Genomic DNA, 25,398 nt, shown 5'->3' with positions numbered 1-25,398 from the left:
GTTCTTAGTGTGTATGTTTTACAATTATTTAATACATATCTACGATTTATCTGCACAACCAAAAACTGCAAGAAAGAATGCGTTCTAAAATTCACCTATTATCGCAAGAGCATTATCGTATATTAGTATAAATTATCGTGTGGTTGGCAAGCCTCGTACATACTCGTGTGAGAGAGAAATATCTTCAACGCTGCCATCTCCATTAAATATTTCAATCAACCGAAAGTATATTACAAACATTAGATCAAATCTTTTTCTTTTATGGACTTCTTACAGATATTAGTGTGTCCTAATGTTACAGATATTAGATTACAGATATTACAGATATTAGTCTTACAGATATTAGAGTGTCCTAGAGTGTCCATCTGCACGTGTATACATTCATTTATATATCCATCAAGTAAACAATGAAGATTATGAATCGAAACACGGTAATTGCAGAGCAGACTTCACTCTTTAGTTGCATATATAATTCTGCAGGTGAACGCTATTTTCTCTTTTAAATAGTGATCAAAATCTACTGATGAGCAAATGCAAGACCAAAACCAAGACTCAGGTGGTCTTGGTCTTGGACTTGGTCTTGCTTGCAAGTGTCTTGCAGGTCTTGCTTTTAAGAAATCTTATGATTTTCATAGGTAAATTTTACTTTGGATATACTTTGTAAGGGATAATAAGTTCTACAACGCCCCAATAGTAACGAAAATACAATGTATGTTTCTAAATGTAACATAGTTTACCTTTGTGTAAGTATGATGATAGTGTACAACATAGGCGATGACCTTTATTTTTTTCAATGGGTGCCTACACTTCACTACTTATAAGATAAATCACAAGGTTTCTTAATCTTTTCATATTTTTTAAGAGATCCAATACTCCACTGCTTCCCAAACTGGGGAGGCTACCCCTGAGACGCATGAAAGAAAATCAAGACGGCACAGATTACTAAAATACAAAATAATATATAAAATTGCAAAATACTAAAATTGCAAAATAATATATAAATATTTGCACTTCATGATTAGTGCCAGAGTCAACATGTAATTGGTGTGGATGTGCTGATATGACGGGTTCAATCTTCATAATAATGCCTTGGTTGGCATTAACTTGTAACTATTTATTATATTTCCATTAATTCGAACAGAAATCAGAACGTCATATCAGTTCACTCATAGCGTTCTATAACCTGCATCTGCTCGAGTGTCATCATGACATACCTTTGCTCATTTTGTACCTAAACCATTCTACCAGAAGCATAGGAATAACGTAATCCCACAATAGACTTCGCCAACAGGTTTTCTGCATCTATTTATGTTCAAATTGATGCATCACATGACCCTGTTCTCATTTACACCAATCGCACCGTTTCAACATGACCTCTTTCAAGGTGGCGGATATTCCTTTTATAACTTTTAACAGATTATATCTACCATCTCGTATCCATGTATGCTCATTTCGTGTCGTTACAATGACCAGTTTTAAAGAAAAACGTGCATTTTGTCACCATGTTCTTAATATACTGACGTTCCACTTTTGATCTTTCTCGAGCCCTAGTGTTCAAACGTCTTGGACATTGCAGCTGCAATTTTGGCTGTACGAGTTTCCCGAGGTATTCTCTCTACATGCAAAGTTTCATGAATATCGGGCTCTGATAGGTACCAACGGTTCCTTGTAAGTGCTCTGAGTGGGTTTTGGACCTCAAGTCAACACGTACACGATTGTGATGCGGCATGGACATGAAACTGAGAACACTCACAGAATACTTCATGAATAACCATTAAAATTTAGGTCATATAAAAGTGGAACTTATTAGTGAGGTGAAATGTTAGGGTAAATTTTTTGGTACGTTTGTGTAAATGCGTTCCGTGACCACAGGAGAGAACTAATCATACAGTGAAAAACCGTAGTGATCTGTTTTGTTGTGAAAAGTGAAGAGGAGTGCAGTTTCATAAACAAGCATTACAACATATAGAAGAGGAACCATTGTAATACGGTGAAAACCGAAGAAAGAAGATGAAGCAACACATGATTAAATAAAACTTAACTAAATAATATAACTATTTAAATAATTAATAAAGCAAGTATATAATTAATTAAACAACATTATTAAACACTCATGTAGAATAACAAGAAGAGAAAAAAGGATAATTTGTAACCTAACTAATAAATGTATATGACAATAAATAATATAGCGAAGCAATAAATAAGCATGTGGAAAATATAATTACAATTAAACAAATAAAAATTAGAAACTAGGTAATTAAAACAATAATTAAGACTATAATCTTTAAAAAATTATAATAATTAAGAAAAGAATTAAATCACTAGGAATTAAATGGTTAAGAATCACAGGAAACAATATATAAAAATAAATAAATAAATAATAAAATAGAATAGATTAGGTAGATAATCCTTATAAATAGATAAGTAGATAAGAATTAATAACAATAAAATGTATTATCTAAGCATTTTATATCGTATTTTGTATTATTGTAGTTGTTGGATTAGGAATAGAAATATTAAGTAGTATGGTTCAGGATAGGTACAGATAGAGTTTAGCTGAATAGCACTTTGCAAGGACATTTTTGTTAATTTTTCATAGTTTATTGTTGTTTGTCTTGTTTTTGTGCTGTAGTTCCTTTGTTCTTTCCTTTTCCCCTTCTCCTTTCCACTTTCTTTTTTTCTTCTTTCAAACATAGATATCAAAAAAAAAAAAAAAAAAGTAGGGATGCAAATAACCACTCGCCAGGGGCGGGTGATTCATCGATGCGGGCGAGCTTTTAATATCACTATTATTTATTTCAAAGGTAAGTAAATTATTTCTATTGTGGGATGTAGGCTAGTAGCTTTTTTCGTGGGCTAGTAAAATTTTGTTGCTTATTTGCATCCCTGCAATAAAGATAAGAAAACAAATAAATGGCTATGTTGGTAACCCGTTCCGTCAAAAGTTTCAGATGTCGGATCTGAAAGACGGGCCTGAGCCAAAAATAAGTGGATTATGTGATGGCCTTTATGTGAGTTGTGTCTGAGGTTTGTTTGCAAGGCATTGGTACTGCGGCAATGGATATGTGTCACCTTTTAGTCACCTAATAAGTTTTTTTTTTTTAAATGTTAACTTCGTTCGTAAAAAAAGAAATTAAATTTAAGGTAGATTGTTTATGACAGGGATGCTAGTATACGTTCCTACAGCGGACCTTTTTGTGTTCCAGAGTAGGACCTCTTATCTTCCGACACCTGCGGAGTATAAGTATTCCAGGACCTGGAAAGACACCAAACAATGGTTATATTATTTTCATGTTCTGCAGTTCAATATTTTCTGCAATTTTCGAGGGAGAATTGCGGATTCATTGCGTATTCTATTTGCAATGTGCTCGTGTGGATTGTTCGGGGTGCAATCCTATATAACGATACCTTATTTCAGGTACATTTTTAGGGTGTTTGCTCACCTAATATAAGTGTCTAAGGTACAAAATCCCCATTGCGAAAAATACAGCAATTAGCTCGCTTTAAACTCTGCAGACCTCATTAATCAAAGTGTGCTGATACTAAACAGCAATCGAGAGCCATTTATAAATAACAATACAATGCATAGATAAGTTCTTTTCTATTATGTGGAATAAGTTTAGCTTTGTAAGAAAAGTAATAAGGATTTTAACACTTTTTTGTCCATTACATAGATATAGAAGAATTTTAATTCTGGTCTTGCTTTGCCACTAGGTTGAAGAATGCTTGATAATAAATTTTCTTCTTCTTCTGACATGGAAAAACCAAACGAGAACAAAGGATATCGTGTCTACAAAAAGCGATGGGTGATACTTCTACTCTTCGTGCTGAATTCAATGTGTAACGCATTCAATTGGATCCATTACTCCATCATCGCCAATATTGTCATTAGGTACTACGGCGTTCCGAGCTACGCCGTGGACTGGCTTTCTTTGATTTACATGGCAGTGTATATTCCGTTTATATTTCCAGCATCCTGGTTCTTGAACATTAAGGTAAGTCTTAATTCACGTTCAGCTTGAAACATTATGCTTGAGGCTTGCGAAGTTTCGCTTCTTCTGCCACTATAACGCCTACAAACAAAAGTACGAACATAGGTACTGGTCGACAGAGCGGTGAGCGGGTCGTGGAAACAAGTGAAACTAACATCAAAACATCCCTTGCCAGCAGGATTACCAACTACAGAATATTTTTCAATAATCTGTGTCCCAAGTAAAATACTATCCATGCAGTTTTGTTTGATCGAATGTCGTGTGAAATGTACGAGAATTTTGAAATATTATTCAATGCGTTTTTCCCGAGTAACTTTGATTTATAATCTGTAGTTCACGGAACAATAATTCTTACTACTAATAGAAGAATCTGGGATTCTTACCCGAGATTTCAGCGATTTTGAAACCAGAATGCTAAATGCTTTTTATTTGTTCTACTAAGTACACATACCGAGTACACAAAACACTACTCGAAACCAATTGCGGACACTAATGAGAATGAGATACCTACGCAGAGTTCAATAAGATCGTACGACCCCTTCCATTTAATCACTCTTATAGTTTCACACTCTGTCACTTGTATGACAATTGTGCGAACCAATTGATCGTACTGGAATTTCGAATGTTTCCACGAAAAGTATGACAAGGAATTGGCTTGTGTTTCTAGTTCACCGAAATCTGCAGGGTGCATGCATTAACCTCACCATCTCTGCTTCATGTCTTATCGACCGAAGATATTTTCTTTGTCCCCAGTAAAGAACCGGAAGGAAAAACAATCAGTCGGAAGTCAGATCATAGTAAAATCTGAGAGGTTTACAGAAATGATACACTGCTGTATAACATTACACTTGCGTTGGACAGAAGCATTTTTCGAACGCTGCTTATTATAAAGAAATTCATTCCAATTTATTATGGCAACATACAGCTAGCGGTGTAGTTAATTTGTTACGATGACCTTGGCGAGAAATGTTCGCGGATCACTGGGCAAGAAAAATTTGTAATGCCTCTGGTTTTTTCAAATAGCTAATAACAATAATACATTTTCGAAATCAATTAATCTCAACGATGCTATTAGTACTAAGCAAATGAAAGATTTGTTTACTCTCATTATTGCATTGTTAAAGTAAGCTCACTGCCTGTCTCCTATGTTAGTAGCCTAATATTAAAAGAATAGATGATAAGTTTGTTTCAAACCGCCATTAGCCAAGGTTTTATGTAAACAAATCCGAATTCATAATTGTTTGTATTTACATTGAATCGACGGGTCTTCATAAAACCAGTGTCAAATTGTGTTTAGTTTCTTTGGCTTTATGAGGCCTCTAAAAGTGTGAGACCCTGGGTCATCACCCCCCGCTTGCGACGCCATTGACACAATAAATGCATCATAACTATTAAATAGTAATAAAAGTAATAAATTATTTTATTATTTTCAAATGATCATGCCGTGTTGTTTAATATTAGAAGAAATCACAAGTTTCTATTTTATCTGAAATAACAATTATGGTGGATTTTAATGCAAGTGTCCGCTGCGTTCTTTGTTTGCGATGTAGCTGAATAGGCAATTGAGAAACTTGTTTAAGTTTGGGTCTACGTGTAACACATCTTTCTGTTGGCTATACAGAAATCGCAAGCAACGAACGCTTGCATGAAAATCCGCCCTTATTTCTGTTGTTCGTATGCCGATCGTCACGTCTTATAGAGTAACGCCATCGGATGCGTGTATAGATTTTTCTAAAACATCATTTTATCTTTATTTTATTTTTCGGTGCAAACAATAAATCCATTCATGTATAACTACCCCATCCTACCGTTTGCACCGAAACAACACTGTAGGAGTAGGGGAGGTATTTTAAGAGTAACTTCAATGAAAAAAGAGAAGATAAAAGTTATACCTAAAATGTATTATTGTTAGATTTTTCCAATTGGGGGACTGATCGCGAGTTAAGAAAGATAAGATAACGAACAATATGTATTATCTGCTATCGATACTGCCTCTCCCTCTCGATTACTTTCTGGTTTTGTCTCTAGCACGTTTAGTTTCCTAGCGCTTTAAGCCGTTGGCAACTCTGTAAAATCACCATCTGCTACCATATAAACAAACGATAGTAGCAACCTGAGGAAAAGGGAGCCAGCGCTTGGTCACACTGTATAGGTATATTATTTTCGGAACAGCTGTGACCTTTCGTACCTGCACCTCTGTATCGAGTCGCAAAGCATGAAATTTCAACAACAGCGTAAAGACAATTGGCTCGCATATACTGACCACCAATGTGCGCAATTCATCATGAAAGAATTTCCCCTCCCATGTTCCGGCTCGCTGACTAGCTTCGCGCTAGAAGTCATATTTGTTCCGAAAATGATCTGCCCATAATGACGCGTTTCGTGGTACAAGGTGTCTACAAATAACTTGAGCTATTTGACGATGTTACTATACTTAATATTATTGAATGTGACACAAAATGATTTAAGTTTTGTAGAGAAACTTACCAAGTTTCGTGACACATTATAAATCTAGTGGAAATTATAGATCTATCATAATTTTTGAAAGTGAAAACAAACTCACTTATCTTCAAAATAGTTTTATCACTTTCTAATGACTTTCTAGTTTATCACTTAAAACTACAAAAGAGTGCCTAAGCAGTTGCCTTTGTTCAGAGCTTTTCCAAATATTTAGAACTGTGCTTCATTTATACCAAAAGTGTGTAAATTCACTTCCGATGGGAAAGCATCCGATCGTTCTGTTTCGCAGTGCAGCAAAAGTAGATGTAAGCAAATTGTAAACTAATGAAGAGAGAACAATTTGCGAAGACTGCTACTAGTACGAAATATCCCCCGGGATGCCTTCAGCAACATGTCCTGCGCATCTTTGCTTTCTAAAATGGATGTATTGTGCATGCGCACCTAATCAAATTACTATCCCAAAATTCGAAAGAAAAATTTTAGACTAGTAGATTGAGGAGAAACAAAATGCTTTCTAATAATTCTCATTACATTTAGGAAATTATCCACTGGAAAAAACTTTCACTTAACCAACGTAATACAAAATAGAAATTTGAAGAACTGTCCTGACAGCATATTTTTTAACCACTCTCGACCCTACCCACAGGTGCAAAATATATGATTCTGATTTGTTGGAGATATTCGTTTCTGGCCACGTAGCATAGATATAGCAGAAATCAACGCTTGCTGCTGACGGTCCTCGTGACTGAGCGTACTAGCGGAACAGGCCAGCAATGAAAAATGGTTTTGACGTGGGTTCAAACCCGGCCCAAGGAAAGTTTTTTTTTAATTTTCACAACACTTTTATCATTAAAAGAAAATAAAAAGAATACTCATTTGCTTTTGTACGTAATATATAATTAAAAAAAGAATTTATTTATATTAACAAACAGCTGAGCGAGCGTCAGCGAGAGAATGGGGTTAGAAGCCCCGCAGGGCTCATTTTGTTCCACCTTTACTCCCATGATAATACCATCTGACATTACATCACACTTGAGTGGTAAAGCTTCGAATCTAACCCGCTTTCTTGTAACCAAAATGCATATATTTTTAAAGGATAGCGCGTGAAAAAAAATATGCCTCATGTTCTTACAAAATATAACCCAATCATAATTATATTTTTATTTTTATCAACACACAAAGTGCAATTTTCTCTTCTATTCCTGTAATATACAATAAATGCACCAGAAGGTTTGGACAATCGCAACTTACAACCAATCAGAAACGTGTATTTAGTTCCTATGGCTAAGGTCGAGCGTGAAAACAATATGCGTCCTGACAACGCCAGTCGATTATATTTATTTTTTTCTTCTCCACACTCTTTACTTCTTTTTCTTCTCGCTATCTGACTTCATCATAGACTTGCTACCTAAGCTAGTGTTACATCAGTAGGCAAAGTAATCGGTTTGAACGTCACCTTTAGGAGGCATTTTTTTTAAAAACGAGCATCAAATAACATAGATGAATTTAATTATGGAAAATAACAAAATAGAAGCCAAATAAAGAAACTTAAATGAAAGTAAAGCTCAATGATTTTCAGTTCGTTTCGTCTCCATCTTTCAAGGGTCTGAGATCAGCAGTATTATTTGGTGCTATTTTAACCTTCGTTGGCGCTTGGATTAAAGTTGGTTCCGCATCTCCGAACCGATTCTATGTTACATTCATTGGACAAACCATAGCAGCCGCAGGTCAGCTTTTTGTGCTTGGAATTCCTCCTAAGTTAGCCGCTGTTTGGTTCGGCCCCGACGAAGTGTCTTCAGCCTGTGCAATCGGAGTGTTTGGGAATCAGGTAGGTTATGTTATGTAACCAAGATTCATTAATGCTTATCTCATAACAGCATATTCTATAAGTTTTTATTTCAGATATAAATATGGTTATAGGATGTAATAAATCCAGCCTTACTTTGTATTTTCAATTCATTTACAAGTCTAACAAGGGAACCTTCCGAAAATGATAGTTGCAGTGAAAGATGTGACCTATGCCAATTGAAAGAGCTGTAACAGAGATGAGCATTCCCAAAATATTAGCAGCCCATAGCAATAGGTTCAAGAAATATAAGGGGTGGAAGTTCGGGAAACATCAAGGTTGGACAAGGGGGAAAAGAGCAAATTCCGCAAAAAAAAGGGGGGGGCACGGCAAAATACAATACTGACAAGTGATGTATAGGAAGAGACTTGCCACAATAGGGAACAAATGAAGGCCACCCGTGGGGTTAACAGTGTTGCCAACTGCAATGAAAAGTACATGTTTTGCAAAGAGCACTATATGAAGTGAGTGCAATATTCAGTGTCAACCTGTCATGTAGAACATAAGATATGACGTGTATAATCAGTGGTACAATCTAACAAAAGAAATAGAAAAACACAGAAGTACGAAGAATACGGAAAAGACGGAGTTGGCCATAATGCACAACATTTGATCACGAGCTGTACATATTAGAATGAACAAAACAAGAAAGCACCAACTATGCAGGAAACCGACGTACCTAGAATCGTAAAGAAAAATGAGTTCGAAAGTTGGCAACACTGGTCAAAAAACCAGACAATTCTAATATAGTTAGGCCACTCGCTTCACAAAAAGAAAATTCCGACAACAGGCATCACTCGGCATGCATCAATGCTGGAGTGATTGAGGCAGTCTCAAGTCGGGGAACATGAAATGATTGGGTTGAGCCAACAACCGATAATAGAAATAGTGAACATTATGTCATGGTCGGGTCGTATGTGGGAATATACAGGGTATCCCACCAAACTTTGTGACCTGAAAGATTTGCGAAATGAACAAAAATGTGACGGATCCAGTTGTGTAGGAATGTACCAATGTCAGGGATTGATAAAAGTCTGTAAGAAGCAAGTGCCCACAGGATCCCCATCATAGGGCACCAGGAGCCAACTTCAAACTTTCAAATGGCAACAGGGACCGAGGGGTACCTCTTTCGATAGGTCATGGAATGTGCAATAATACCTATAGAAAACATTTGCTATATGAAGCATGGTTTTCAAAATGGCCGCCACAAATATATGTTGTGTCTTAACATGGCATCGAACATTGTGATCTCAAATTGCTGCGAAACGAAAAGAGATGTTGCAAACCCAAATCCACAGGAATGTACTCATGTCGAGGGCCAAGAAACGTTTGTAAGAAGCAAGTCCCCCAGGACTCCCATCATAATGCTCGAGGGGTCAAACTCAACATTTCAAATGGGAACAGGGGGCGGATGATATTTCTTTGGATAGATGCAACACCGCCTATAAGAAACATTTTCTATATGAAGCAAGGGTTTCCAAATGGCCGCCAAAAATGCACGTTGTTCTTGTCACCGAGCATATATTTTTGGCGGCCATTTTGACTTTTTGTCAACTCTTCCGAATATTAAGGCCTTCCCAAATACAACCGCAAATATGCGGAAGTGTGATTTAAACGTGTTTTATGCCAACGTGTTTTGGCCACGTTTGGCAGAAAGAAATCTAACTGATGTTGTGCTACTTGTTGATTCTTGGACAGCGAACAAACACACCAACTTGCTCTACAAGCATGTACCATACGGAGTGAATTTCAAAGTTGGGCTGATCCCTCCTGGTTGTACGGGTCTGATACAACCACTTGATTTTTTTTTAGACCATACAAGAACTTTGTGCGCTACGTTACAGAGCTTGTGTTATGAGATACTCACTTTAACACTTGGTCCCGCGAGAACTTTCTGAAACTTCAAGCCTTAACTCATTACCAGTTTACGGCATGTTTATTCAAGCCTTTGATTATGTAAGCGTTCTACAGGTGTGGATATATGACAGAAAGACCATCAAAGCCTCCGACACCTCTAGAGTATTGTTTCGAGACATTCACAGGCGATCATTTTACCATGTGTGACGGATTGGCAGTATTCCGCTGTGCTCACTGCAAATGATCTTCTGTTTGGACCATTGTCTCATCGAACAACTGTACGTACAATGTTGACGAGCATGCACAAATTATGCGAAGGCTAATGCCTGTTGCCGGAATGTTCTTTTTGTAAAGCGAGTGGCCTAACTATATTAGAATTGTCTGGATTTTCATGACCAGTGTTGCCAACTTTCTAACTCGTTTTTCTTTTCGATTCTAGGTACTTCGGTTTCCTGCATAGTTGGTGCTTTCTTGTTTTGTTCATTCTAATATGTGCAGCTCGTGATCAAATGTTGCGCATTATGGCCAACTCCGTCTTTTCCGTATTTTTCGTACTTCTGTTTTTTTCTATTTCTTTTGTTAGATTGTACCACTGATTTTACACGTCATATCTTGTGTTCTACATGACAGGTTGACACTGAATATTGCACTCACTTCATATAGTGCTCTTTGCAAAATATGTACTTTTCATTGCAGTTGGCAACACTGTTAACCCTACGGGTGGCCTTCATTTGTTCCCTATTGTGGCAAGTCTCTTTCTATACATCACTTGTCAGTATTGTATTTTGCCGTGCCCCCCTTTGTTGCGGAATTTGCACTTTTCCCCCTTGTCCAACCTTGATGTTTCCCGAACTTCCACTCCTTATATTTCTTGAACCTATTGCTATGGGCAGCTAATTTTTTGAGAATCCTCAACTCTGTTACAGCTCTTTCAATTGGTATAGGTCACATCTTTCACTGCAACTATCATTTTCGGAAGGTTCCCTTGTAAGCAACAGAACGGCTTTCTGCATGGGAGGACGTTAGAATTCCTAGTTTGTAGACGGTCAATAATGTTAGCAACCGATCAGCAGCGCATAGACGCTTACAATTTCGAAAAGGTGAAGAGAATTCTGATAATGATAAAAACATTGTAACATCGTGTTGACATCAATTCAGAAACAAGAGACGCAGGAATGTTGCTCAGTGAATGTTTATCTCTAGTTGATGAAGTTCAGCACGAGCTCCAGTCAGTTCCTGGTAAGTTCGGGCGCTTTGTGGAAAAGAAATTGACGGACGTTATTACCAGAAACTCCGTTTACAAAACAATTGAAGTCATGAAAAGGTGCGGTACCTTCAAGGTTAAATTTCAACTTGCCAGAAAATATAGATACTAAACTTGCTCCTCTCTATAAATATTATCCAGTAACATCTATTGATATAAACAGGTCATTTTCTGGCAACAAATGTCACAAACTGGCACCAAAAAATGAAGAGAAGCACCTTGTGATATACTGTAAGGCTAATTTTGTAACGTATATAGAAACTACCATCTAGAATGTAACGTCCTGGGCGAGATAACACCATCTAAAAATATAACGATCAATTTATATTATACATATATTTTTACGTTACATTTCAGCCCACATTCCGTGTAATTCTTAAAATATATAAAAACGATCAAATCACATTAAATTAGGCATGGCAAATTATATCACTATTACCTTTATTCTCCTAACTCCATTAATTATACTTTTCTTTTTCGGTTGTCATAGCAACGTTTAAATAAACAACTATGTGATGTTACGCTAACTAAGAGTATCGATCATACATATATATTTAACATATATAATATCTTCAGCTACTAAGAGTAAATATTATTTCTTTATATGTAGAATCAACAACATATATATTCTTTCCTTCTTGTTCTTCTACATGACAGATTATGTACTTTTATGCACCGTTGTCCAAAACCAAGATATAAAAATAGAAGAAATTAGAAAATAGATATACAATATCGTTGTAATTTCAAGGAGTAAATCCTGAAAACCGAAAACCTTTTTTTGTACAGTGGAAACGTGAGACTCGTATTATTTCGAATAAAGTAAATGCACTCTAAAATACAAATGTGAAGAAAAATTAGAGATTGTGTTCTCGTATAACAGTGTTTATTTTAATCTCCTGATTTGTGTGGGTTTTCAAAGGTTAGGAGTATATAAAGTGCAACTGTCATAAAAATAAATTCTGAACAGAAGTCCCTGAAGAATAAAGCACTGATTACCCTGATAAATCACTCCCTATATTCCTAATGGAAATTCAAATTGTTCACACAATGCAACAAAAGTGACTCGGCGACACTACCGGCTAGAGATGAAACTAACTGCATCGTCTACTACTGACAGTAGCTAATGGGGCGTTTACACTTAGTCGATTTGCGTTCGATTCAGTTGAATTGACGTCACTTTCAACTTAATCGACCGTGTAAACGGGACTTCAACTTAATCGCTTGTTGATCGAAGGCGACTAATAGACTGGCAACTGAATTAAAAGACGTTCTATTTTCTGTGGTTGAAATAATTGAACACATCCATCAATCTGATTCGGCCTAGTTGCTTCGATTTAGTGGCAAATGCAGCGAGTCGATTTAGTCGTGCGACTAAATCGACTAAATGTAAACGCCCCATAAGTGTATCACTGGCTAATTCTATCAGACTCACGCACTCTGAATGATTCGTTCTCGCTTTTAGTAGTTCGCAATACCCAATTTCCTTCAGTGGCGGCGCCACAATCTCCACAGTTCCAACGGGAAGAGCAGCTGAAACCTCTTATACTATATTATTACTCTATGGAACAAAGTACACTTTCGATGTTATGTTCCAACTACAAAGCTTTGTCACAACTTTGCTCCATGTTTGAAAATTCTGTCTTTTATTGCATTATTAGTGCATATTAAGTGCATATTTTAACAGCATAGTTGCATGCACATTTTATAAATTTTAAGTACATAAAAATCCAATATCTACTCATAACATTTTGACAAGATCACCGTATGCAGTAGGTTCACTGTAATGGTAAATAAAAGTGATATACAATGACCCAAATTTTTGTCCTAATATACTTTTTATCTGTGAAAATTTAGTAATCTATTCTGATTTCAAATATCCCAAGTCACCATTGGGCTGGTCGACTAAGATAAGAGACTTCATTATTAACGAAAATTTTTCTTATTACCTTTTGTTCCTTTTACAAGGATTTTAATCTTGTTTACTTTCATATCAAACCTTTTCTTCCAGTTTCTAGCTAAAATTTGCTATGTGAAAATTATCTTTCTCTTGTGCTACCAATGAGCTGTCACGTAATAGTCTTATTATACCTAACAACTTCTCGTTCGATTTATACTCTTGAAACCTATTATTGTTATTATTATTACTGTCATTATTATTATTATTATTATTATTATTATTATTATTATTATTATTATTATTATTATTATTATTATTATTATTTAACAACGTTCTGTCCTAGTTTAGATGAATTCATGAGTTACGTAGTTCTCTCATCACCCCTATCACCCCTATCACCTTATGAATGACATTTTATGAGAAGAGTTGCATTCCTGGGTGCAGATACACTTTGGAAGGGCTTAATCGTTATGACTACAAATACACGTATGAGCATATACCATAAGAAAGACAGTGCAAAGCACCAACCAACCTATGATAAATGGCCACTAAAAGCAGAAGTATATACATATATATAACCAGCGTAAGGACAAGACGGAGATTGTGCGAGTGTATGGTTGTTAAGTTTGTAGCAAGAGGTGAGAAACTGTTGTAGCAAGAGGTGAAAAACTTGTCTGTGTAGTAGTCTGTGGTTTTACTAGAGAATAAAGGAGGCAAAATGCAACATGTTTTTAGAGGAAGATTAAACGGGTAGTTTAATTCTGTTCCTAACATTTTGGTGACCTCGAGACGTGATAGAAACTTGCAAGAAAGTACAAATTATTGTCTCAGTAATTTTGTGTGAATACAAAGAAAGAAAATATGGAATCCTTGGTACAAAAAGGAAAAGTAGTACGGGCATCTTTCACCCGTGCACACAATGCTTTGTTAGTAGTGCTCAAAGAAGAACCTGTTTCAGAAAAATCTGTAAGGACAAAGTTCGCTACATTAGAAAGATTATCTGGTGAACTAGAAGAGTTAACCGGGAAAGTGACTGAATTGATTTTGCAAGATTCTACGAAAAGAGAGGAGGACTTTGAACAGGAATTCGGTAAGGCAGAAGAGTATAGAGAAAAGATGGATGCCGCTCGTATCGAGGTTGAAATGTTTTTTAGTGCACGTGCAGTGTCAAACAAAGGTAGTGAAGTGTCAGTGGTGTCTTCGCCTACTTCCAGGAGGAAGTTGAAGCTGCCAAAAATTGAACTAATAAAATATGGAGGTGAAGTTAAAAACTGGTTGAGTTTCTGGAGCCAGTTTAAAAGAATTCATGAGGATAGATTGATGGAAGAAGAAGACAAGTTCCAGTACTTGATCCAAGCCACGGTACAAGGATCCAGAGCTCGTGAAATAGTGGATAGTTTCCCGCCTACAGCAGAGAATTATTCTAAGGTTATTGAATGTTTGAAAAATAGGTTTGGTAGGGAAGAGTTATTAATAGAATTTTATGTGAGGGAACTGCTTGGATTAGTCATTAAAAACGCTACAAGTACAAAGTGCAAGGTTGATACGTCACAGTTGTATGATAAACTTGAATCGTACTTGAGAGCACTAGAATCCATAGGAATGACTACTGATAAGTATGCTGCGATGTTATTTCCATTGGTTGAATCGTGCATACCAGAGGACATTTTAAGAGTGTGGTTGAGAAATGCTAGTGTCACAATAAGTAGCGAGGATGGGCAAGAAAGAACATATGGTGACAAGTTAAACCAGTTGTTGGCGTTCTTGAGAGCGGAAGTTGAAGGTGAGGAAAGAATATCACTTGCAAAAACGGGTTTCAAGTTAATGGAAGCTTCCAATAAGAGGGAGAAAAAGAAGAGAGAAGAGGAGCACGTTATGACCGCGAGTGAATTGTTTGTGGGTGAAAGAAATAAAAATTCTGTTAGTTGTATTTTTTGTGATAAGCATCACGAAAGTAAGGAATGTTTTCATGCTTCAAAGCTTTCTTTGAACAAGAAGCAAGAACTCGTAAAAAAGAAAAAAGCGTGTTTTGTTTGCCTAAAAGTTGGGCATTTTTCAAAGGCGTGCAAAGCAAAAGTGCAGTGTGTTATTTGTAAACAAAAACATTGGGTGATTATGTGCGCGGAGTTACCGTCCGAACGTAAGGATACTAGCGAATCGGAAAAGGAGGAAGAGAAACCTAAAGCTACCCTGTCTAATCAGTGTTGCACACAAGATGTTGTGTTACAAACTTTACCTGTAGTGTTGGAAGCTAACGGTAAAAGGCGCGTTGTAAGGGCGCTCATTGATTCAGGTTCTCAGCGGTCCTACATTTTGTCTAGTACTGCTAGAGATGTGTTACACACCAGTGAAAACTGAACAAGTAATACATGCGTTATTCGGAGGTGGTTCTTCGAAGAAAACAGAACATAAATGTTACAATATAATGTTGAAAGGTAAGGTAGGTAATGGTGCAGTTGAAATACAGGTTTTGGATCCAACTGTTATTTGTAATCCCATACCAAAACTAAAACCAGGTCCTTGGCTTGAAGAGTTGAAGGCAAATAATATAATTGTCTCAGATATTGGTGTCGGTTCTCCAAAAATCGAAATATTGCTAGGTGCTGATGTTATGGGTAAACTTTATACCGGAACTTTGCATCACTTAGATTGTGGTCTAACTGCTATTCAAACTGTGCTAGGTTGGGTAGTAGTCGGAAAATTGGTCGAGCATATGAGTGAAAGTGTTCATTCTATGGTGACTCTTACTCTTTTGAATCAAAATACACGTTTAGCAGATTTGTGGAATTTAGAAGCCATAGGAATTTCTGACCCCTGTGAAACCTTGAGAAAAAGTGAAATAGACGCAGCGGTTTTAGATCATTTTGAGAAAACTGTAACTGTTAACGAAGAGGGAAGATATGAGACTTGTTTACCTTGGCTAGATGGCAACAGTGATATTCCCGATAACCGAGATCTATCGGAGAAGCGACTAAGAAAAGCAAGTGAGAAATTAATAGCGGATGGAAAGTTTGATGAGTATAGCGCAATTTTTGAAGACTGGAAAAATGAGGGAATTATAGAAGAAGTTCCAGAAGAAGAGTTAGGTAATCGAGGGCATTATTTACCTCATCGGGGAGTCTTTAAAGTAAATTCCACGACAAATGTTAGACCTGTTTTTGACGCTTCGTGTAAAGAAAAGGGATCTCGTTCCTTAAATGATTGTCTAGCAAAGGGACCTAATATGTTAGAACTTATTCCTGCCATTCTCATGAATTTCAGAAAGAAAGGAATAGGTGTTGTTTCGGACATAAGAAGAGCTTTTTTACAAATCTCTATTAATCCAGCAGATCGCGACTACTTACGTTTTTTGTGGTGGCAAGATTATAAAGAACAGGTGATTAAAGTGTTTCGACACCGCAGGGTGGTTTTTGGAGTTAACTGTAGTCCCTTTCTTTTGCATGCTGTAATAGACCACCACTTGAAACAATACAATTATCCTTATAGTAGTGTAACTGAGAAGCTTAAAACTTCCATGTATGTTGATAATTGTGTAACATCCGTTGATTCTGAAAATGAATTGAAAGAGTTTATTGAACAAGCAACGAACATTATGGCTGAAGGAAAATTTGAGTTAAGAGGGTGGGAGCATACTACGTTGTGCAAAGAAGAACAGAAATGTGTACCAATATCTGTTCTAGGTTTATTGTGGGACAAGCAAGATGATGTTTTATTTTGTGACATAAACTTAAGTGAGAAACCTCCTGAACGAGTAACGAGAAGAGTTGTTTTGTCCTTTGCGCAACGAGTGTTTGATCCAATTGGTTTCAGTTGTCCTGTTATTCTTTTTCCAAAACTCTGGTTACAGGAAACGTGGAAAGAAAAGTTGAGTTGGGATACTGAATTACCGGAAAAAACAAGCAAACAGTTTCTTAAATGGTTAGAAGAACTTACTTTGTTAAGGACTGTAAAAATACCCAGGTGTGTTTCGTTTGTAGACATAGAATCTTCTAGTTTACACATATTCTGTGATTCATCTAAAATGTCCTATGCTGCAGTAGTGTTTTTGAGAACTGAGGTTAATGGCACTGTTTCAGTACAATTATTGCAAGCTAAATCGAGAATCGCGCCACTGAAGGGTATCACTATACCTAGATTAGAATTACTGGCATGTTTCATAGGAGCTCGTTTAGCGAATTTTGTGAAAACAGCAATGGGTTTTGAAAAGATCAAAGAATATTTTTGGACGGATTCATCTACAGCTTTGTGTTGGATACAGAGTGAAGGACCATGGGCAACATTTGTTAATAATAGGGTGAAGGAAATACGCAATTTAACAAATGTAGAAGATTGGCGTCATATTTCAGGGCAACATAACCCGGCGGACCTGCCTTCCCGAGGATGTTCAGTTAGTAAACTTTTAGAATCGCAATGGTGGGAGGGTCCCCAGTGGCTCAAGCAAGAAGAAACAGATTGGCCTCGATCTACTGTCATGACAAATAAAGAAGAAGTAAGTGCTGAAAGAAAAAGGGGATTGGTGATGAGCATGTACGTTGAGAGTAAAGTAGATCCGTGGTACTGTAGATATTTTTCGAAGTATTCAAAGATTGTAAGAATGGTTGCTTGGATTATTCGATTCTGTAACAATGCAAAGAAATCAAATGAACGAGTTTGCGGAGAGCTGACAGCTATTGAGCTTAATTCAGCAGAACGAATTTTAATCAGGAACGTACAAGACGAAAGTTTTTCAAGTGACAGGAAGTCCGAATTGAAGTCTCTTGATATTTTCCAGGATAAGGAAGGTATTTACCGAGTAAAGACGAAGCTAACAGAACGTCAGGATGAAGAAGATTTTAAGTTCCCTATGATTCTACCTAGTAAGCATAAATTGGTGGAATTGCTGATTTTTGAGCAACATGTCAGTGTGAATCATGCTGGTGTAAGTGTAGTATTGACTTCTCTCAGAGAAAGATTTTGGATTCTCAAAGGTAGAAGAACGGTAAAAAGGATTCTTGCTCAATGTGTTAGATGTAAACGACATGAGACAAAAGGGATTCAGTGCATTCCCGCTCCGCTACCTGAAGAGCGAATACGAGATGCTTCTCCATTTGAAGTGACCGGTGTTGATTTAAGTGGCCCTCTTATTTTGAAAGATGGTACAAAAGCTTGGATTATCCTATTTACGTGTGCTGTGATAAGAGCTGTTCACCTTGAACTCACCACATCTTTGTCCACTAAGAGTTTCCTGCTTGGATTTAGAAGGTTCATTGCTCGGCGAGGACGTCCGAAAATTGTGTTTAGTGATAATGGGACAAATTTCGTAGGCGCAAGTAATTTGCTCAATGAAGTGGACTGGAATGAAATACAAAGAGAAGCCTCAGTAAGAAGAATCGAATGGAAATTCAATCCGCCTACAGCGGCATGGTGGGGTGGTTTCTGGGAAAGACTTATACAGATTGTCAAAAGGCTTCTAAGGAGAGTATTGGGACGTGCATCTCTACAGTATGAGGAGTTACTGACCATTGTATGTGATTGTGAGGCTACAGTAAATTCAAGACCCCTGACTTATGTTTCTGATGATCCACATGATCCCATTCCTATTACACCGGCAATGTTCTTGCAAGATATTTCTAGTGTAGGTGTACCAGATTTAGATAATTTGGATCGTTTCTTTTTTGACAAGAAATTTCGACATCAACAAAATTTAAGAGATATTTTAAGGAAACGCTTTCGGAATGAATATTTAAGCCAATTAATACAACGGCCTGGGAAGACAGATACTTACCAAAACATCAAGAAAGGTGATGTAGTTCTGTTGGAGCTAGAAGATAAGAAGAGAGTGGCTTGGCCTTTGGCTAAAGTCATTGACGTGTATCCTGGTAGAGACGGACTGTACAGAGTTGTTCGTTTGAAAACTTCATCGGGTGAGATGATTCGACCCATTCAACGTGTGTTTCCTTTGGAAATAACTTCCGGTGAGGAACTACTTGCAGAGAAAGTTAAAGGGATTTCAAGTGTACCTAAAGTTGAAAAGACTGTAACCACAAGGAGTGGTAGGCAAGTGAAATTCCCTAAGAAATTTTTAGATTGAGACTGTACCTTATGTAATATATATATTTGTTTGATTAATGTATTAATCAAAGGTGGGAGGATGTTAAGTTTGTAGCAAGAGGTGAGAAACTGTTGTAGCAAGAGGTGAAAAACTTGTCTGTGTAGTAGTCTGTGGTTTTACTAGAGAATAAAGGAGGCAAAATGCAACATGTTTTTAGAGGAAGATTAAACGGGTAGTTTAATTCTGTTCCTAACAATGGTAGTGCGGTTGAATTCATAGGAAAGAGGCGCATCAGCGATGGTGAGTATGCGTGTGTACTAAGATAATAGGAATGGGAACACACTGCTTTTTTATGTCTCTTGTATAACAGCTTTTAGATACTTGTATCTTTACAAGTCATGACTTGAAGCGCATAGTTACGCATATCTTTCTTATGGTTTTCTTACGTGGTTAGAAACATATATTTTGGTGTTTTGAACATTATTACGGAACTTACAAGTAAAATCTCCATAAATTGTGGTTACTTATACATTCCTCGTTTGTAGTAACATTGGATATTTCTTCTGTAAAATTTAAAAATCTAGTCTTGCAAAATAGGACAGCTCCGTGAATAATTCCTTTATTGTTTCTTCTATGCGAATATTAAGCAGAAGAAATGGAAATCCACGTCTTTTGTACATGCCTTCTTTTCTTGCTTCCTCTTTCTACCTTTTCCCGCTGTACACTTTTATAATAGCCACTGCCTGTAGTCATTAATACATTTAAATGAAAAAAATAGTAACAGTGATGATGATAGTTGTACAGTGTAGACTCTAGTATAGGCTAAATAATATATCAACAATTATTATTAGTAGTTTGATGGATGACGTTGAATTTCTCTTAATGTTCAGATGTTCGCAAACCTGGTTCCAGATTGGGAATGCCCTGGGCTTCTTGCTGCCTCCCGTGCTTGTGAAGAATCATGACAATTTGGATGATGTTGGTGGCGATCTGTACGTCATGTACTTCGCTGTAGCCATTTGCGCCACGGTGATTCTTCTGTTACTGATATTCTGTAAGTATTAATAAAAATAAATATTATTTTAATCATAGCTCACTTTCCGGCTTGCATTAGACATTATTTCTATTGGGGGTGATCTAAACTGGGAAACGTGTTTTCTTCACCTCGAGATCCATTTTCTTTTGTGTTGGTAAACCTGATATAGTATCATAAGTACATTTTTATATAATGGACTATAAACATCGGTAATTAAATTTCTTATAAATTTTGTTTTCAAATCAGCGCTAGCAGAACAAAATTGATATGGAAATCAAAGTAAAATACAAATTCTGGCTTAATATGATTTCCAGCAGTGCAGCCTCGTCTTATCAGTACATTTCCGTTATCAGCGTTTATATACACCAAAATCTAACAACAAAGTCTGATGTGATGTATGGATTTCTTTCAAGGTTATCTTCTTACAGCTTTAGTAGCTGTTTCAGTCTCTCCGTTCATATTATAATGTTTTGGTAGAGTCAAATGATAGACCGGGTGTTTTTCCCCTTCACCAAGTTTTATTAGAAAATATAATAAATACAAGTGTCTCTAATTCAATGTCTCTTCCTCAATGACCAAGTGAAGGAATATTAAATGTTTTGCCGGATGCCCCTTCCACTCATGGCAGTTTCCAGAACACTTTGGCAGGTTGTAGGTTAGACTCGGATTATAAGATTAAGATGAAATTCCTAGTCCAGTGCGACATAGGAAGGTAAAGGTTAGGCAATCAGTTGGTCGACTGATGCCGGGTCCCTCGGTGGTCCTCCTTTTATCTGTCCACTTGGGGTCCTTCCGTGAGGTCCGTCTTCTTTCGGTGTCTTCCGTGTCGGCTTGTTGTCTGCTAGGTTGTTTATAATCAATAGCACGTGATGTTACATGCGTCTGTTGTGATGTGGGGATCCTAGTAATATTCATCCGTCAAAGAAAGACATTAATCAGATTTCTTTCCTTCACTCATTGGCTGTCTAAAACATTTCTTCAGTCTTCTATTACGATTGAATGACACTTTTTAAACGTTACAGCAGATATGTACAATAAGTGAGGTGATCAGATATTTAGTTTTGAGTGAATGTATCCCATCGTGCCCTAGATTCCGTATGAAACATATTCCTGGAAGTAGACTAAATACATTTAGCAAATTATAACAAAATACTTTGGATAGATTAATAATTACCTGTACCGTGGGCAGAAAGTGCTCATACATGTGCACTATACTTAATAGAATGTTAATTTAATAATAACAAAAGAAGAATGTTTTTAAGATATGTAAATTAATATTATGGGATAGTTGTTGCTATGTACATGTTTATGGATACCTAGTCAGCAAGTTTGTGTGCTTGACAGTTTGAAGGAAAATATATTATAAAGTATATCAGCTAATAAACCATTTTAGCAACGTTCATCGACGTTATCATTCTAATAGAAAAGGTGAGAATAATGCTATATAATTATTAAAGATAATTTTTACATGCAAACAAATACTACCACTCAATATTTGTATATCTTACTTAGACGAACCAGGTTGACGACTACCCTTGGTGAGTCGTTATAAAAATTTTGGTGCCTTCACACCGGGATTAGTTAAAAATTTTGGTTTACCTCACCCGGGATTTTTCATAAATTCTTACCCCGAAGTAAAGTAAGGGTGAATTTACTTTTACAATTAAGTTAATGAATACAAATTTTGACCATACTGAGAAGTGGTAGAATAATTGTAAGGAAAATGGACACTGAAATAATGGAGAATGAATCCACTAATAGTGACAACGGTGAACCTAGTGTAACATCAGGATTGACATCGGAAGACCGAATCTTGCTAGTCTTACAGCGGCAATTGATGCAGATGTCTACCGAGTTAAAGCAGACGATGAAGCATCACTCTGAAGAATCCAACAAGCAATATGAAGAATTGAAGCAGACGTCTACCGAGTTAAAGCAGACGATAGAACAGAACTCCGAAAAATCCAACAAGCAATACGAAGAATTAAGTAGACGAATAGAACAGAAGTCTGATGAATCTAACAAGCAATACGAAGAATTGAAGCAGACGATAGAACAGAAGATGGAACAGAAGTCGGATGAAACGAAACAATTAATTATCCAGACGATGAGCGATATCACCTCGCAGTTCGAGGAAAAGTTAAAAGGAATATCGGAGGAATGCCAGGGTAATCACAATCACCTGAGACAAGAAATCAGCGATATAAAAAAGGATTTAGAAGTAACCGAATCTTCTGTTCAACAACAAAAGATCCAGGTCATCAATAATTCTAACAATATACGTGCAAATACGCAATTGATAGCTACGTTACAGGAAGAAATTAGAATGCTACAGGTTAAGGACAACACATACCGTAATAACATGTGTAGTGATCGCATGGAGTTTCCCCACTCACCAGAGATGAACTCGCCTTCGCCGGTGTCTGATGAAGATATTATATTGGAAGAAATACATCCGAAGAGTACAGAAGGGCGAAACATAGATGGTGTAACGACACATCACGTCATGAATAGGAACTGTCACCCAATGGGTACATGGAATGATAAAAGGAAGGTAAAATTAAGTGTTAAGATGAGTGAAATACGAGCTATGAGCAAATTCAGTGGTAAGTGTAACGAGAATGCTACTTCTTTCTTAGAAAAATTCCAGGACGAGTGCAATATTATGTGTATAGATAGATCACAATATATGAAATTAATCCCTCATGTACTACTCCCACCTTGTTCATTATGGTTTAAAGCAGTACGTGATCACATCAGTACATATGAGGAATTCAAAGCGGCACTAATCGCCAATTATGAAAATGACTTTTTGCTTGCGAATAGAGATGCCACCATTAGAAATCAACACTTCAATCCTCGATTGCATAAATCTGTTGTAGAGTTTGTTGTAAATACATACAACGAATTAAAGGTCGTTAATCCATTGCAATCGGAATCGAGAATAATAGCATCGATTCGAAATTTGCTTCCATTTAAATTACAACAGATCTTATTTTCCACACAGTGTATGAGTTTCAACCATTTATTAATGCTTGTCCAATGCTATGAAACTCAATACCATGCCATGAATCAACAAGCAGGAATGTGTAAAAATAAGAATAATTCAGATCATTTGGTGCCTGTTCGGAATTTAAATATCCGAAGTGTGAGTAATACGGAACATAACCTAAGCCGAATATACTCTAGCAATCAAAACGAGCAAAATAGGCAAAGTTATGTAGGGAATCCGCCTAACCTAATTAATCGTAGCAATCCATATGTTAGACCATATAATCAAAATAGGTTTAAAAATGGACGAAATGTATGGCGAAATTCCAGGAATACAGCGAACTACGTGGATAGACGTAATGGGAGGACAAGAGATGGCACTTCGCATCAAGATCCAGGTATTGAAGTAATTTCTGTACAGAACAATAATACGGGACATAATCATGATTGTGCTGTACAATGTACTTTATTAGAATCGTATGCAAGTACGAACGTAACCTGATTACCGTTAATGAAATTAGGTTAAATTCATATCAGCTATAGATTTTCATGAACATTTATTTTATTTTTATTCAATTTAATTTTCTTTAATTCTCATTAATCAATGATAATTCTCAAATGTTTTTAATATATGTAAGAATTATAATTTAATTCATAAATGATTAAAAGCAAAGGTTATTTATATTAGCTTGATTTGTGTTGAAAACTTAACTGTCAAAGATTATGTTAAGAAGAAGATCTATTCTATAAAACTAATTATTCGACGACTGTTTTTATAAGCTATCCTATATATTATCCGAACAAGATTCTTCTTTATTATGACTTCTTAGTGCTACAATGTATACATTATAATACAACATCTAACTTATTTGTTATTTAATGCGCCCTAAAAGATCAAACATTATTTGTAACATCACTGTTTTAATAATGATCAAAACTATTAATCATAGTAATTCGTGTTTCACCCTCGTTAATTATATTAATAAGCGACGATGTTTTTGATAATAATGAAATAAATATAATTAATGTAATAAAAGATAAGTATTAATGAAGCATAAGATTTGTTATAAATGTATCTATATATATATATATGAAATGTAATGAAGATATATACGAGGTGTGATCAAAATATAAAGAACATATGTAATTTAAGATCACTATTGTAAACGGACCAGTGGTTCTTGAAGATAAAAGCCAAGCTCACTCATGACTTTTATATTCAGTCCATTTGTCGGGCGACATTTTTATATAACAAAATACTTTGGATAGATTAATAATTACCTGTACCGTGGGCAGAAAGTGCTCATACATGTGCACTATACTTAATAGAATGTTAATTTAATAATAACAAAAGAAGAATGTTTTTAAGATATGTAAATTAATATTATGGGATAGTTGTTGCTATGTACATGTTTATGGATACCTAGTCAGCAAGTTTGTGTGCTTGACAGTTTGAAGGAAAATATATTATAAAGTATATCAGCTAATAAACCATTTTAGCAACGTTCATCGACGTTATCATTCTAATAGAAAAGGTGAGAATAATGCTATATAATTATTAAAGATAATTTTTACATGCAAACAAATACTACCACTCAATATTTGTATATCTTACTTAGACGAACCAGGTTGACGACTACCCTTGGTGAGTCGTTATAAAATCAACCTTGAGAACTGAACTTATTCTTTCTTTAAATATAATATTGGGCTATTTATAAGACTTCTGGAAACTATTAAACTTTTTCTTCAACAAGGTCAACTGATAAACATAGTATGTACAGACTCTGCACGGAATGTCACTTTTCTTTTCAAATCTTCTTTTCAAATTTTCTTTCAAATCTATTGTTTCTAGAGAATAAATTATTCTAAAATAGTACAAAACTTTTCTGTCATGTAGGTTACTGTTAAGAACTAGTTATTTTCAGGTCGTCTAAAATGCCTTCCGTAGAAACTTACTTATTCCAGAAATATATCTTGACACAACCAGAATTTTTTAGCATTAGGTTTTCTGCTTACCCTAACTG

General features: G+C 36.1%; 1 protein-coding gene across 1 annotated transcript in view; it reads left to right on the top strand.

The window, feature by feature from the left end:
• Positions 1-3,755: 3,755 nt before the first annotated feature.
• LOC145673970 (choline/ethanolamine transporter flvcr2a-like) overlaps positions 3,756-25,398 on the top strand; it is a 38,549-nt gene continuing 16,906 nt past the window's right edge. The window contains exons 1-3 of the mRNA XM_081743910.1: positions 3,756-3,995; positions 8,056-8,280; positions 20,260-20,401. Coding sequence (XP_081600036.1) covers positions 3,756-3,995; positions 8,056-8,280; positions 20,260-20,401 — 607 coding nt within the window. The remainder of the gene's footprint in view (positions 3,996-8,055; positions 8,281-20,259; positions 20,402-25,398) is intronic.

Source organism: Thermobia domestica, chromosome 1 (genome assembly GCF_964235325.1).
Source record: "Thermobia domestica chromosome 1, izTheDome1.hap1.1, whole genome shotgun sequence".
Taxonomy (NCBI): Eukaryota; Metazoa; Arthropoda; class Insecta; order Zygentoma; family Lepismatidae; genus Thermobia; species Thermobia domestica.
Note: the sequence above shows the minus strand (reverse complement) of the source record. Positions and strands in the feature narration are given on the sequence as shown.